Source organism: Dysidea avara, chromosome 1, assembly GCF_963678975.1.
Source record: "Dysidea avara chromosome 1, odDysAvar1.4, whole genome shotgun sequence".
NCBI classification, from domain to species: Eukaryota; Metazoa; Porifera; class Demospongiae; order Dictyoceratida; family Dysideidae; genus Dysidea; species Dysidea avara.
Genome location: NC_089272.1, coordinates 19707770 through 19721822, shown reverse-complemented (window position 1 = coordinate 19721822; position 14053 = coordinate 19707770). Strand labels below are relative to the sequence as shown.

Here is a 14053-nt window from a genome sequence, read left to right as displayed (position 1 = left end):
ATATCCCAGACAGGCAGTGACTCAATTTCCTGCAGACTTTAACTATATACACAAAAAACTACAACAGTTGGGATCTAGAATTTCATACACATGTTGGAGTAACATACCATTATAAGTATACTGATATCAGTTTGACTGCTACGCTTTCCTCTGATGCAAGTTATTGCTGTTCAGTCCTGTTTGTACAACTAATTGTATAACATTAGTTTTCAACTGGTAAATTGGCCACAACTGGTTAGTGGTTACAATATAATTGGTGCATGTATCCATACTATAGAAACTATGGGGCTATTCTGGCTGGACTGCTAACTTTTATATTTTATCCTAATTCTAATACACTGTCATTAAATTTGAGTACTGTGAAAAAGTTTGTTGTAGTATGAAAGCAGTGGGAAAATAGTAGTTTTCACTTCCCTGGGACTGCAGCTACTGTAGGAATATTCTCCTCCAAACGGTTCTAACAGGATAAAGGGATACAATTGATCAAGTGAGTAATCATGTGTATTTGAGACATGCCACTTACTAATCAGCCTTGGTTTATCATACACTGCTTAGATTGTTACCATATAAGACTCCTTCCAAATGACTTAAGAGCAGCTGGTTCCTTGATGATGCAGTCAACTTCATGAACTTTGTATACATTGCTGGAAGCAGTATTTCACATGGCCAGATATATGGTTAAACAAGATCCCTTTGTATGTTATAATGCAGCACCAGTACACTGTGTGTAGCACCTGTGTAAAAGCTAAATGTGAACCATTATCTCCCACTAATCACATGCCCCATAGGAAAAAACATCATGCATGCACCTCAGGTTTAATGTTATTAGAGCTGTATATTATGTACAATTATAGCTATTATGTACACTGCAGGATATATAGCTCAGGACAAAATTACATATTATTATATGGGTATAGCAGCTCCCTATGCTGTACTCAGACCACAAAGGTATATTAGAAACTGTAATGACAGGCTCATTATCAATGCATGACTGCACTGCACCACATGACAAAAATGTATGCATTAGCTATAATTGTACCTTTGAGTTTAGGAGATTTAATTTTACCTTAAGCTAGCCACCCACGTACTCTTATAACTCAATGGAAGCCATGTACATAGTTTGAGTCATACCCTTGTGGTCTGGGTATGAGATTATCAGCATAGGGAGCTGCTGTAATCCATAATAATGTGTAGTTTTGTCCTGAGCTACATATCTTGCATGCAGTGTACATAATACATAGTTCTAACAACATTAAACCTGAGGTGCACGATGTTTTTTTCCTGTGGGGCATGTGATTAGTGGGAGATAATAGTTCACGTTTATTTTTGACCATCATAACTATCATCTTCTAAAACAAAGGAATGTGTAGTATGCACCCAATTGCAATTGCACAGGGGCTACACACAGTGTATACTAATAATTGCCAAGCCTGGCTATTGTCTATCGCAATATGCTTGCTGCAGTGCTGCTTTTCCTGTAAGTGTAAGTATGCCAGCATACTTGATTCATGCCTATGAATCTAGCATCTTATTTTAGATCTTTAATTATAGGCAGAAAGAGCTGCATTTACAACTGCACTCTTTAATTGTTTCCACAATCACCCTAGCCATACCCCCTGGGTTACAAGTGTTACAGTTTGATTCCCATCTATAGTATACTCAATACTTGGGATCTCCCTTTAATCGCTGTAGCTACATAGCTACATAGGGAAGGGATAGCTACACAAGATTTTATTTAATTTTTAACCACTGATGTCAACTGAAGCCCTAATTTACCTCATGATCACCCTAATTATCTTGTATACTGGGGTTACAAAATACAAATGATAGCTAGCTGGGTGTACATGAGCATGCATATCATGCCAGCTACATATATACATGCAAGTACTTCACTTGCACACTAGCATAGCTAGTTACAATAACATGCATGCACTGTCAGCTCTTCCCCCCAAAGTTCTTATGCTAGCTATATATGATGATGGATACTCTCAACTTGTGTGTGGGTGGGGGAGAAAATTCAGCACCATGCTACAAAATTGATACTCTAATCAGCAAATCTACCTTACCTAGAATGCATCCATGCAGAATCTAAATATTTTATATGGTGGACAGGAAACAGATAATTTATTTGGAGTAGCCTTACTTGATAGTTAGTCTCATACCCAGACCGTTTTTTTTTCGCCTTTTGTATTTGGGTGGGGATAAAAGCAGTCTGGGTACAAGACTAACTTGACTAGGGCTCAAAGGAATATTCTATTATATTCGAATATTCGAATACCATTTCTGGTATTCGAATATTCGTTTCAAAGGAAATATATAACATCAGTGGTAGAGTACATGGAAATTCTTGATCCTACATAAGCATATCTATGACATAAGTGATCAAATCGTGTTGATTCTGAATTGTATTAAAGAGACATCTTGTACAGCCGCAGGATTATTGATATCTCATCCATATCAATGTTGAAAAAGAATATTCGAATATTCGGTAGTTGTGAATAAAGAATATTCGAATATTAAAAACCACTATTTGTTTGAGCCCTAAACTTGACAGCTAGTTGACAAATCGTAAAGTGTCATCCATCATGGCATACATTCCGGAATCCTAGTGGCCATTGGCCAGGAGAGTATGAATCTTGCATGGGGCTCCACCTTTTATCATATCTATATCTTTAGCGTAATATGGACTCCAAGCCTGGATGCAGTACTCAACATGTTCTCATTAATTAGCTATCTATGGTCGAATGTAGCTAGCTATATGTTAAAAAGGATGTTAAACGAATCTATTGTAATATACTTAAATGATCTTTTGATAGTAGCAAGACTTTGCATTGCTTTAGTATATGTCTTCTGGAATACGATGGTGTAAGATGTAGGAATTAAATGAGGTCCAACTGGCATGTGTTTATTATGCCTGCACACTGTAAAAATTTAGTAGTGAATTGCTCTGCCACAATACTCACTACTTTTAAGTAGTGACGTTCACTACATTTTGTAGTGAACGTCACTACTTGGTGGTCAATGTAGTGACGTTCACTACAAAATTAGTAGTGAACGTCACTACACAAAAATAGTGAGTATTGTGGCAGACATTAGTAGTGACGTTCACTACATTTAGTAGTGACGTTCACTAGTTTGTTTTTACTGTGCATAACGGAGTCCAGGACGGGAAGCAGAGAATATTTGGACTCGGCTTAATCTCTACTCTGCTGAGACTGGCTTCTGTACAGTGGGATTTTAGTACAGGTTCTGCGTACGATTTTATTATGATTACCAGTATGATATTGTATAGTTATTTTTGTAGTAGTTTGATTGTATAGATCAGGTTTTTACAGGCTTGCCTCCTTACCTGTACCCCCAATAATAATAATAATAATAGTACGGTAATCGCCTAAACATTTCGATGGGGGAATTTTCGCGTGGTTTTGAGGGTAAAGGCGCTTATTCAATGAGAATTATTAAGCGCCCCAACAAAAATAATGTGTTCTCGATCGCGGCTGAAAATTGGTCTCCTGTTTTTTTCATCTGCTGGATTACTTTTGTGGTATACTAACGTTTTCAGTGGACATAGATTTACAGGTAAAATGTAATTGTAGACGTCTATGTATGCCTAGATGCATGCGTGTAATGGGGCCTGTTATAGTTCACTAAAAATAAGAAGATATACTTCTTTTTGTTGTTTCTGGAGATTTTCACGCAGACTTACTAGTCTCGTGCCCAGACCGCTTTTTTTCTTTTTGTGTAGGGGCGGAGAAAAAAAGGGTCTGGTGGATCTCCAATACATTTTTTGTGCAGTCGGATCTACAACTTTTGGGGATCCAGCGTTGATTAGTGGTGATGAATAGCAAAGGCGTGTTAACGAAGCAACAATAGGAATACGGCGCGCGTTTGCTTGGCAAGGTTACATCCTTGGCTACGCGCGCCGTATTTCCTATTGTTGTTTCGTTAACAAGCCTTTGCTATTCATCACCACTAATCAACGATCCCCAAAAGTTGTAGATCCGGCTGCACAAAAAATGTATTGGAGATCCACCAGACCCTTTTTTTCTCCGCCCCCACACAAAAAGAAAAAAAAGCGGTCTGGGCACGAGACTACAGACTTACCTGCAAACAAGTGCTAATTTAGGGTTTTTGTAGCATTCGATATCAGCATAATTTATTTTTATTTTTTTAATATCCAAAAAGTGGTTACATGACCAAAATCTATCATAGCTACATTTCACAGCCTATTCAAAAAATCGTATTTCCTAAGTGAAGGCTTCTACATATTGTAGTGTTATAGCATGCACAAGCACATCCATTATAGTTATCTTGGACTCAATCTTGGAACATGCTTAGTTACTGTTTACTAGAATTGGCATGCATGCTGGTGTAACAACGATTGGCATGGGGTGAGGTTCTTTAATATTCAGAAAGGCCAAATATGTTTCCTCATCAGAGTCAATCAGGACCTTTGTCAGGCCATGATTTTGATACAAGGTTGAAGTCTTACAGTATAATAATAGTAGCTAGTTTTTATAGACAGCTTGCCTTTTAGGGCGTGTCCCCCATACAACATGTCCTTCCGTTTCACATACTGTTATGTTGGTGGTCAACACATAAACAGAAAATTATTATTTTTAAAATGTTTTAGTAAATGATACGGGATATTTTAAGGTACGTAAAGCCATTTAATGTATTCTAGTAGTGGTGAAGTCTTACGAAGAATATTTTCAGTGAGTTCAATGCCCCCTAAAAGTTAAGATTCATGAGCCATAGGGAAGGAATCATCCCTTCACCTTGGTGTGCGATGGATATTGCTATAGCTCAACCCTTATACAATTATATACTTGCAGCTGACTAGCACTAACACGCTAAACCTAATCAAAATATTTGTCACCACCATAGGCTGTAACACATTTTTTGACCTGCAAAGCTCGGAGAATGTCATGGAAAGATTATGGTTAATACTACCACACCAACCCATCTATAATCTTGTAAAAAACTAGCTATGCAGAGCAGATGAGCTTGCAACCATGTGGTAGCTAATCATGTCTACCTATAGCAAACTAACTACAGGTGATGGTCTATTATCACTGCCAGAGTAGCAGTAGTTTACCATACTGTGCAACTGGAATACAATTATTTTTGTTTTGATTATCATCATTACCATCAACCATCACTCAAAAAGCAACTAGTTTGGCTGCACGAGATTAGATATCTTATCCTCTAGCCTGGTACTAAACTGAGTATTTATTGCCATGTCTTTAACTAAGCTTTTACCATTTTGTATTACAATCTGTATTGAGTCAGAATAACATAATAGCTAACACCCACTGTATTATGACCCTTACTTTTAATTGACCAGTATTTTCAACACTTTTGTGCATACCAGCAAACTAACTGGAGTCTTTCTAAAATGAGTACAGTATTTTGTACCTCTGGTCAATTCACACATACTTTCAGCAATCTGAGGGACTAGATTGCAAATAACCATACCACCTCCATAACTGATGCTTGGGAACATTATTTTTATCTGGTAGTACTCATCATTTCTCATAACAACAGCTTTCTACTCATGTCCAGTTAGAGTGACGTAGTTAGTTACCCATGCACATGTTCGAAGTTTAAACAAGAGGCCTGCACTAGCATGTAATGGTAGGTAAAAGCATTGAACATGAATAGGCACACCTTTTTGTGCATTATGTCTCAGGAGAACTGCAACTCTACTAATATTAAGCACGTTGGTTTACCATTAAAAAAACAGGTACACACTGTAAAATATCACATTTATAGCCTCTTGATCAGGGAAGAGGGACAAAAGATCAACATATTCTAATAGAACAGTCATTACATGTTACATGTCTGCCCACCTGGCTTTTTGCCAAGCCAAAAATCCATTATTCTGTAAATTAGTTTGGATTCTTATCAAACACAAGTCATAGGCAGGCGTCCTGGTTAACCTGACTATTTAACCTGCAATTTTATCCAAGTTACCACAATCATCTTGTAGCTATGTAATAGACATGTATAAAACAAGTGTAGTTACATACATAGCATAATGGAGTAATGGAATTTGCTGTCCGCCCACATGGCAAAGTTTGTTTGGCCAGCATGGGGAATAGGAAATCAAGCTTAAAGCATGTATTCAATGCATGGCAGGGGTGCTTGTAGGTTGTACACACAGTAAAAACAAACTAGTGAACGTCACTACTAAATGTAGTGAACATCTCTACTAATGTCTGCCACAATACTCACTATTTTTGTGTAGTGACGTTCACTACTAATTTTGTAGTGAACGTCACCACATTGACCACCAAGTAGTGACGTTCACTGCAAAAAGTAGTGACGTTCACTACAAAAAGTAGTGAACGTCACTACTCAAAAGTAGTGAGTATTGTGGCAGAGCAATTCACTACTAATTTTTTACAGTGCATTAGCTGTTATAAAGAGGTGTCCAAGAGGTTACTAATAATACTAAGGTAATGAGAGTATAGTAGGGACCATGCATAACATAGTGTACGTAATTAGGAGGTTTCCATTACGAGGAGTAGCTAAGTTCTACTGGAAACATTTATTATGGCCTGGCATCCTTGTACACTATCAATCAAGCATCATACAATTGACCACGCATACTTTTAAGCAAGTTTCCAAAATTTCCTATTCTGCTCTTATTATTTTCAGTTTTTCCCCTTTATGCTCCAAGTATATGCTCTTAGAAAATTGTATCTTGACTGCACTATTAGAGTATCTAATGCATCTGCAAATGTTCCATAAAGATGTTTCATGGGTGGGAAACAAGAAATCACCACAAAATTATGTTTCTCCCTTAAAAGTTAAGCCTTCACACTGCATTTGCCCAATTATTAGAATACTCATGAGTGGGAGGACTGTTGTGGAGCAGTTGAAGAAAGCTTTAAGCTATAGTGAGATTTTAAATACTGTATGTATGCAAACTCTCTCTCTTATCTTGTCAGTCTGCTACACGGCTACTTGCTATCTAAGCCTGAGCCATGTGTCTGAAGCAATGTGGTGTACCCTTCCTAACGCAGCATAGTGTAATTTGTTGATATAGGCCATGCTACTATTAATGTTATAACAATTTAAAGTTACTCAGCCTCCCTGCAAAGGACACTTCCATACAAAATACAGTCTCTAAGTGTGTGCTATTTAGAGGCTCTGCTGTATTTGGAGTTTTTGAACAACTATTTTTAGCGATCTATCAATCACCTTTGTACATAAATAGGCATTGTATTATTTCTACTAATCATAGGTGGTGGAAATGGAGGGCCATTACCCTCACGGGTAATGCTTGTACCTGAGAACAGTTACTTTTATTTTATTTTATTTTTACTGTAAGTGGCTACTTAATTTACATGTAATTGTTAAAAATCATAGAGAAAATCATCTACAGTAATATACGAAATTTTTCCAGACCCCCATGAGTGACATCCATATCTGTTGTATATGTGTTTCAAACTCCACTATGTAACTTTCATTGTCAGAGTTTCCCTCCTCCACTTTTCGGCTTGCTCTTCCACCTTTGCTGCCAATCACTAAGGCAGATCTGGCTATAAGGAGATTTATACTGTACAACAAAGTGGTAAAAGGACTGGCCTGCCATTTCCTAACAGTACTAATAGTCTCCAGTTGACTACACAGATCAAGTAATTCTTCTCCACTGCTCATTCTCTCAATAAAACGATCCAATATTATTTTATTAGCACACCCAGATCTTTGTATCAGTATAGTAGAATAAAATCAGTGCCAGATTTGCTACAATTATGCTAGCATAGTTTCGAACAGAATAGCCTAGCAAAAGCGTCAAATATTATACCAGCATAATAGGAATGGTTTTCAAGATTTTAACTTAAAACACAGACTGTGTATGTGGCAAACAATGAACACAGTACACGCTATTACTGCAATTCATATCAAATACATGTAATAACAATATTTACTTCTTTTTGATATTTGTACTTACCTCTAATAGGGCAGTCACTTACATAACAGTAAATATACTAACGCACTGTAATAAAACAGTTCCTAATTTTGATAGCATAATTATAGGTTTGATTTTTGAGCTCTGCTCAAAAGCATAATTATATAGCACATGTATTTCAAAGCATAATTGGTTAAAGCTTAATGGCCACATCAGTATTACTTGGTATAGAAATGTTTGTGGTGGAGAAACATTAAGTCTTAGCTGCAAAACATTTTCCAACTTTTTTTTGTCATTATCCTCTTATTATTTTTGTGGTTTACAACATCTTGAGTTGCTCAAATTGTTTTATTCATCTTAGATCTAAAGGCTCTAACAAGATAGATTCACCTATGTAACATGCACTTCCTTGTGTGCAATAAATCTGTGAGGAAAGCTTATTGACATCAAATTTGGTGTGTGTCTATTTGACGTATTTGTTCTCTTCAATACTAGTACTGTTAGCTATACTATAGCTATTTGAAGTTTCTACTGAAGTTATGTGCTTATACTTTAGACCACAGTGATGGTGATCTACCACTTCCAGGTGTGACTGAGCAATACCTAGTTGCAGATGCTAAACAGGAAGGTAATGTATGGATATATACATGAGCTTCATATATATAATGTATGGTTTGAACAAATATTATTTGCTTAGCTATATATATATTTATACTAAAACAGCCAAGCTTGCAGTCCTCCAAAAAGGCTAGTTGTGAAATCATAGGTGATGGCCAAGAAATGGCTGCAATGATGCTAGTGCCAACCATTTTATTGATCACACCATTATCATGAAAAACGATTATCATGTAGCTATTAGGGTGACTTATTATGTAGCTCAACCTTGTACAGGGTGTTATGTGTAGCTATGGGGTGTTATGTGTAGCTATAGGATGTTATGTGTAGCAACTACAGGGTGACTTTTTCATGGCTAAACACTCTACTGAGTGATTTGTTTGTAGCTGAACTGCTTACAGGGTGACGTCAGTATAAGTAGCCAAATGTTTATCTAAAGGATGACTTGTTTTCTCTCTACACGGTCACTTGATTGTAGCTGACCTCTCTTCAGGATGGACTTTACTACTACTTATTGAATGTTCTATTAGGGTGATTGCACTATTAGATCTCAATTGAGCATTTGTTACATGTAGTTGGTTTTGGCAGTGTTTTTCTCCTAAACCACTGAAAGATTATTCTATGATAATTAATCTATCTATACACCAATTTTAGCTCATTCCTAAAAGTAGTTTGCCTATTAGGCATGGCAACTAAACATGTTTATTGTATTAACAAAATCCGATCATGTAATTGTTAGGTTTTGCTTTATATCTTTGTAGTCTTAATCTCACCAAAAGGCACTCCTACGATGGTTACTCTAACTACAGGCTAACTTATTTCTTGAAGCAATTTACTCTGTAGTGTGACAGAGGTTTGATGTTATGTTATGCGAATAATTGGTTGTAACTTCTGATTTGTTTAAGTGTTATAATTACAGAAATATCAATCATACATAAGAACAGACAAGAAGCGTGCCAAATTTCAGTTTGACTAGAGCATGCGTTTGTGTTTTATGGAAAGTGTGTGAAAAGAAAAGGTAGAAGAAAAAATTCAAAAGTTTGACTGCTTGTATCTGAAAAACAGCTACAGCAATTTCCTTCAAATTTGGTATGTGGACTCTCCTACCTACGTATAGTGGACAACTTTACAGCAAAATTGACTCCAATTGGTTAAGGGATCATGGAGCTACACATGTGTGAAAACTGTGTTTTCTTTCTTCCTATTAATATACCCACAGTGTGGCACATGTACACTGGCTTCTTGGGCCGCATGGCACACTACCGTGTGTCTTGATACCATCTTCCAAATAAGTTTGCTTTTATGGTATCCTTGTTCAGTAGGTGCAATTTGTATAACAATCATTTGTGCACATTTTGAAAGATATGTTTTGCCTCCCTACAGGTACAAATGTTATCAACCAAGACCTGTGTGTTGTGGTAAATATTACCCAATCTATGGATGTATCACTGATTGGTGGTTACAGAATGAAGCTTGTGTGTGCAGTATTTACTAACATAGAAACTGACCCTGCTAATGTTGCTATTCGCTGGAGTGGTATGGGTCTAAAGTCCATGTGGGTACATCAGTCATCAGTCTCACACCAAGCAGATAAATATCAAAGACAACTATCGTTCAGGCCATGGCTTGATATACATGCAGGACAGTACACATGTCATGTGATGATGAAAGACTCACAGTGTACAGTAGAAAAAACTATCACAGTTGGAAGTATGTACGTGTTTATATCTGTAGTCATTGTGTTTGGGCAATGTAAGGTACTTTGTAGTATGGTGCGTGGGCAGATCAAAGGCTGCCACCAGTGTTACAAATCAGTTGTAAACCAGTTTACAAATAATTGTAACATGGCTAAGTACCTCCTTTTGGCCACACAGTCTGGCCACTACTTAATTTAATGAAACATCAAACGAAATCAAATGAAACCAAACACCATACGAAAGTCACAATACAAGGCTAGTACATCAAGGACTGACAAGGAGGTAAATTGCCTAAACACTCAACACTGCACTTCTCTGAATGAAAGGGAGGCAGTACAACCGCTGGGCTGAGTCAGTATCTATATACCACACACTCATTCACCAATAAATTAAACTAACCAAGGCTATTATGGTGCTGCACTACTCAACAATGAATATCAGACATTTCAGCTACATGATTTATGTATTTTTATTTTCTAAGACTTTACAGCACAAGTGCTAAAGGTCTGTAGGACTCCTGGTCCTACAGCCTGTTTGAAGTTGTTACAGAAAGTATGTTTGAAAGGTGGAGAAAGGAGAAAAGAATCCATGACTGGACCTGAGCAGCCTCAAACCTGCAGCCATCTGATTAATGCTTGAACACTTATAGGAGTCTGCCAGACGGTCAGGATGTTTTCTCCTTGTTAATTTCAAGTATTTGTATCCATAGGAACCTTAGAGAGTGACTTTATTTTTTCAAAGTACCCCAAGTCACATCAAGTGGACATGATGCAAAGCAATACAATAGCTGAAGTGATTGGCATCTATGATGGCACCTCACGCTTGTGCATGGCCGTGCAAGGAAAATACGCTACCAATGAATAAACTAGCTAAGGTTGTCCAAAGTAAATTATATGTTTCTGGTCCTACCAATTCCCCAAAATTGACCAGGTGACCAGGCTGGTATTTTTTTTGTTTTTTGTAACTATTTGATGTGGTACACTACATTTGACATAGCAGTACAGTACATGGAATTATAGGGAAAACCAAAGTTAATGTATAAAATTTTATAAGAAAAGAGTGTTTACAAAATATGAAAACCTTTCAACAGATATAAAATATATAAATTGTTGTATTGTGATTGCACAATTTATTCAGCAAAAAATGATGGAACCAGAAACATATAATTTTTCATGGCCTAACATGAATTAACTATACAACCATCAAGACAGTAATTAGTGAGTAAAATTGTTCCTTGTACACAGTGCTCAGTGGTATAGCCAACATTAGCCTTGCCTTCTTGTTTCTTCCATGTTACAGATGGGTGCCTTTGATCTGCACATGCCCTATACCACAAATCAGTTTTAACACACCCATTCAGTTTGTATCTGATTTGTAAACAACTTCACCCTCGAGCCTGCGGCCCTCAAGTGTCGTGTTTACAAATCAGTCACGGGTGTGTTAAAACTATTACTTGTACTGCTGTTGTATGTTTTATTAGGTAGATATCGTGGTTTACTCAATTCCAGGAGTTCTACAGGAAAATTTCAGTATGACTCACCTAAACCCAGCACGTGGTTTCCAAATGGGAATCTTTGTGGAGAAGAGAGTGTTTGGAAAGACTATGCTACGTTTCACCATTCTGTGTTATCTGGGCAAAAGTCAGGACAATATTTGATGTTCGACTGTACACAAGGTGTGTGTGGTGGCTATGGTAACAGGATGCATGGCATCACTATTTTGCTGATGTTTGCAATTTTGACTAAACGTGTATTTCTTTTACAAATGACTAAACCTGTTGACATTAATTTGCATTTGTTGCCAAATGCTATCCAGTGGAACTACACACCACCAGCGGGAATTAACAGCAAGTTATTTAATTTACATGGTACAAAGAATTTTTATTTAAATTACAAAGCATTTGAAACTATTTTAAGTGGTCATAATACTAAGTATGATTTAATTAAAGTACAGATTGACTTTGGTTTCTTTTATTACCTGGTAATGATGAGTGATTATTTGTTATCTAACATGATATCAACGTTTCAGTTGAAGACTAATTACGACTGTGTAATGATGTATGGCTGTGTTTTCAATTACCTGTTCAAGTATAAACCAGAAACTATCAAGTCAATTGAAGCAATGCAATCCAAACTTGGTCTGGAGACAGGAAGGTTTGTATCGCTACATGTTAGAAGTCACATTAATGATGGGTGGGTGTTTAATCCACTACATTTAGATATCCCCTGGCAGCCGATGTTTGAATGTGCTCTTAAGGCTGCTAAGGCACTTAGTCACAAAATGAATATTTCAAAGGTACCCATATATTTGGCTACTGATCATCAGAACGTCATTGATTATGTTCAGAAATTCTACAAAAATGATGTCATTGTTAGTCAAGCACCTAAATTCCATATTGATCATGCAAGATACAGTGGACCTAATGCATTTGACCAGTATAACAATGGACTAGTTGGCATATTATCTGATATTGAGATTTCATCCAGAGCAGCAGTGCTTGTTCGATCAGCAGACAGTACTATGTCAGAAGTGATCGGTGCAATTCATTTCCTTTCACCACAACACAATTTGCATCCTTTTTACTTTTATAACAAGTTATCTATTTGTGAACAGTAAAGTTTGTAACATGGCACTTGAGTAAAATGCATGCTAATTAGTGTACAGTAGATGCATACGTCACTATGTACCATAAGATACACGGTTTGGTTTGTACATATGTGACATATACTGATCGCTACTGAGTGATGTTTTATTTGCATCAACAAGCCACAACAGTACATGAGCCATTCATAACTTAATGTAGTTATGGCATTGCTTATTTATCATACCATTGCAGAGATTATTGAAAAATATTGAACAACCAATTGGCTTGATGGTTAGTTAGTTATCTTACTAACTGCAATAGTTCATGTGGCTTTAAATTTCTTCTTCACTCAATAAATGTTAGATATATTGCTTTAGATCATTGATTAACATAAAACGAACCAAAGATCTCATTAGCTGTAGCTATTATGTTATGGTAACATAGGAGAGAGACATGCATGCATGTGTGCTTGGTGTACTTAATTCCAGCTGTATATACCATGCATATCTCTGGATACTGAGGTAGAAGAGCACATGCACAACATGCAACTTATAGGTATGTGTGAAGATTGTTGCTTATAGCTTGGGAGGATGTATGCAACCACACCAAAATCTCACAACTGATAACCTGTGAGGTATAGTCTTGCATAGCCACACCACTTTTTCTGAGTGATGGTCGGTAGCTATTTGCCATTCTGCTGATTCTGGCCAATCACCATCTCCAAAACCTGGATAGTAGCCAGAACCCGAAATGGCTATTTTGAGTCACACCAGATCAAGCCTTTTTTTTCACTGACCATCACTCAAAAAGGGAAAAAAAAGCGGTCAGGCCACTGGAGACTATGTGAGGTGCACCTATGCGGCTATACGTATAATATGTAGTATACACTGCAGTATGTGCATATAGCTATATACCGGCCATGCATAGTCTATAACCATAGATTACAAAATAGAGGGCCACTGTAGTAATTTAATGGCGCCGGCCTTACAGCCCTAGATAGCTTATTTGTTATGTAAACCCATGACTGATTGAGCAGTGAACAACCAAAATGGGTAGGTAAAAGCAGCCGGTGGACTCGGGGACCAAGGACCCACAGAAATCCAACTCTGCTTGGAATTTTATACACCTCACAGTATTCTATGCTTGTACTAGGTACCTCTGCAAGTAGTCTTGCATGGCCAATTCACTTTTTCTCCCCTCGCGGCGTTTCGCACGATGTTTACACCAATTAGAAAT

The 14053-nt window shown here is 37.1% G+C and overlaps 1 protein-coding gene across 2 annotated transcripts; it reads left to right on the top strand.

Moving 5' to 3' along the window:
- Nucleotides 1-2998: 2998 nt before the first annotated feature.
- Nucleotides 2999-12919, top strand: LOC136258496 (uncharacterized). 2 transcript variants are annotated; one of them, XM_066051820.1, is made up of 4 exons: nucleotides 2999-3246; nucleotides 8478-8549; nucleotides 9920-10246; nucleotides 11714-12919. In XM_066051820.1, exons 3-4 carry the CDS (start codon nucleotides 9973-9975, stop codon nucleotides 12847-12849), a joined length of 1410 nt encoding a protein of 469 aa, XP_065907892.1. In that variant the 5' UTR covers nucleotides 2999-3246; nucleotides 8478-8549; nucleotides 9920-9972; the 3' UTR covers nucleotides 12850-12919. The 2 variants fall into 2 exon arrangements, with proteins under 2 accessions (XP_065907892.1, XP_065907885.1); XM_066051813.1 differs by lacking the exon at nucleotides 2999-3246 and adding an exon at nucleotides 3478-3579.
- The last annotated feature ends 1134 nt before the right edge of the window (nucleotides 12920-14053 follow it).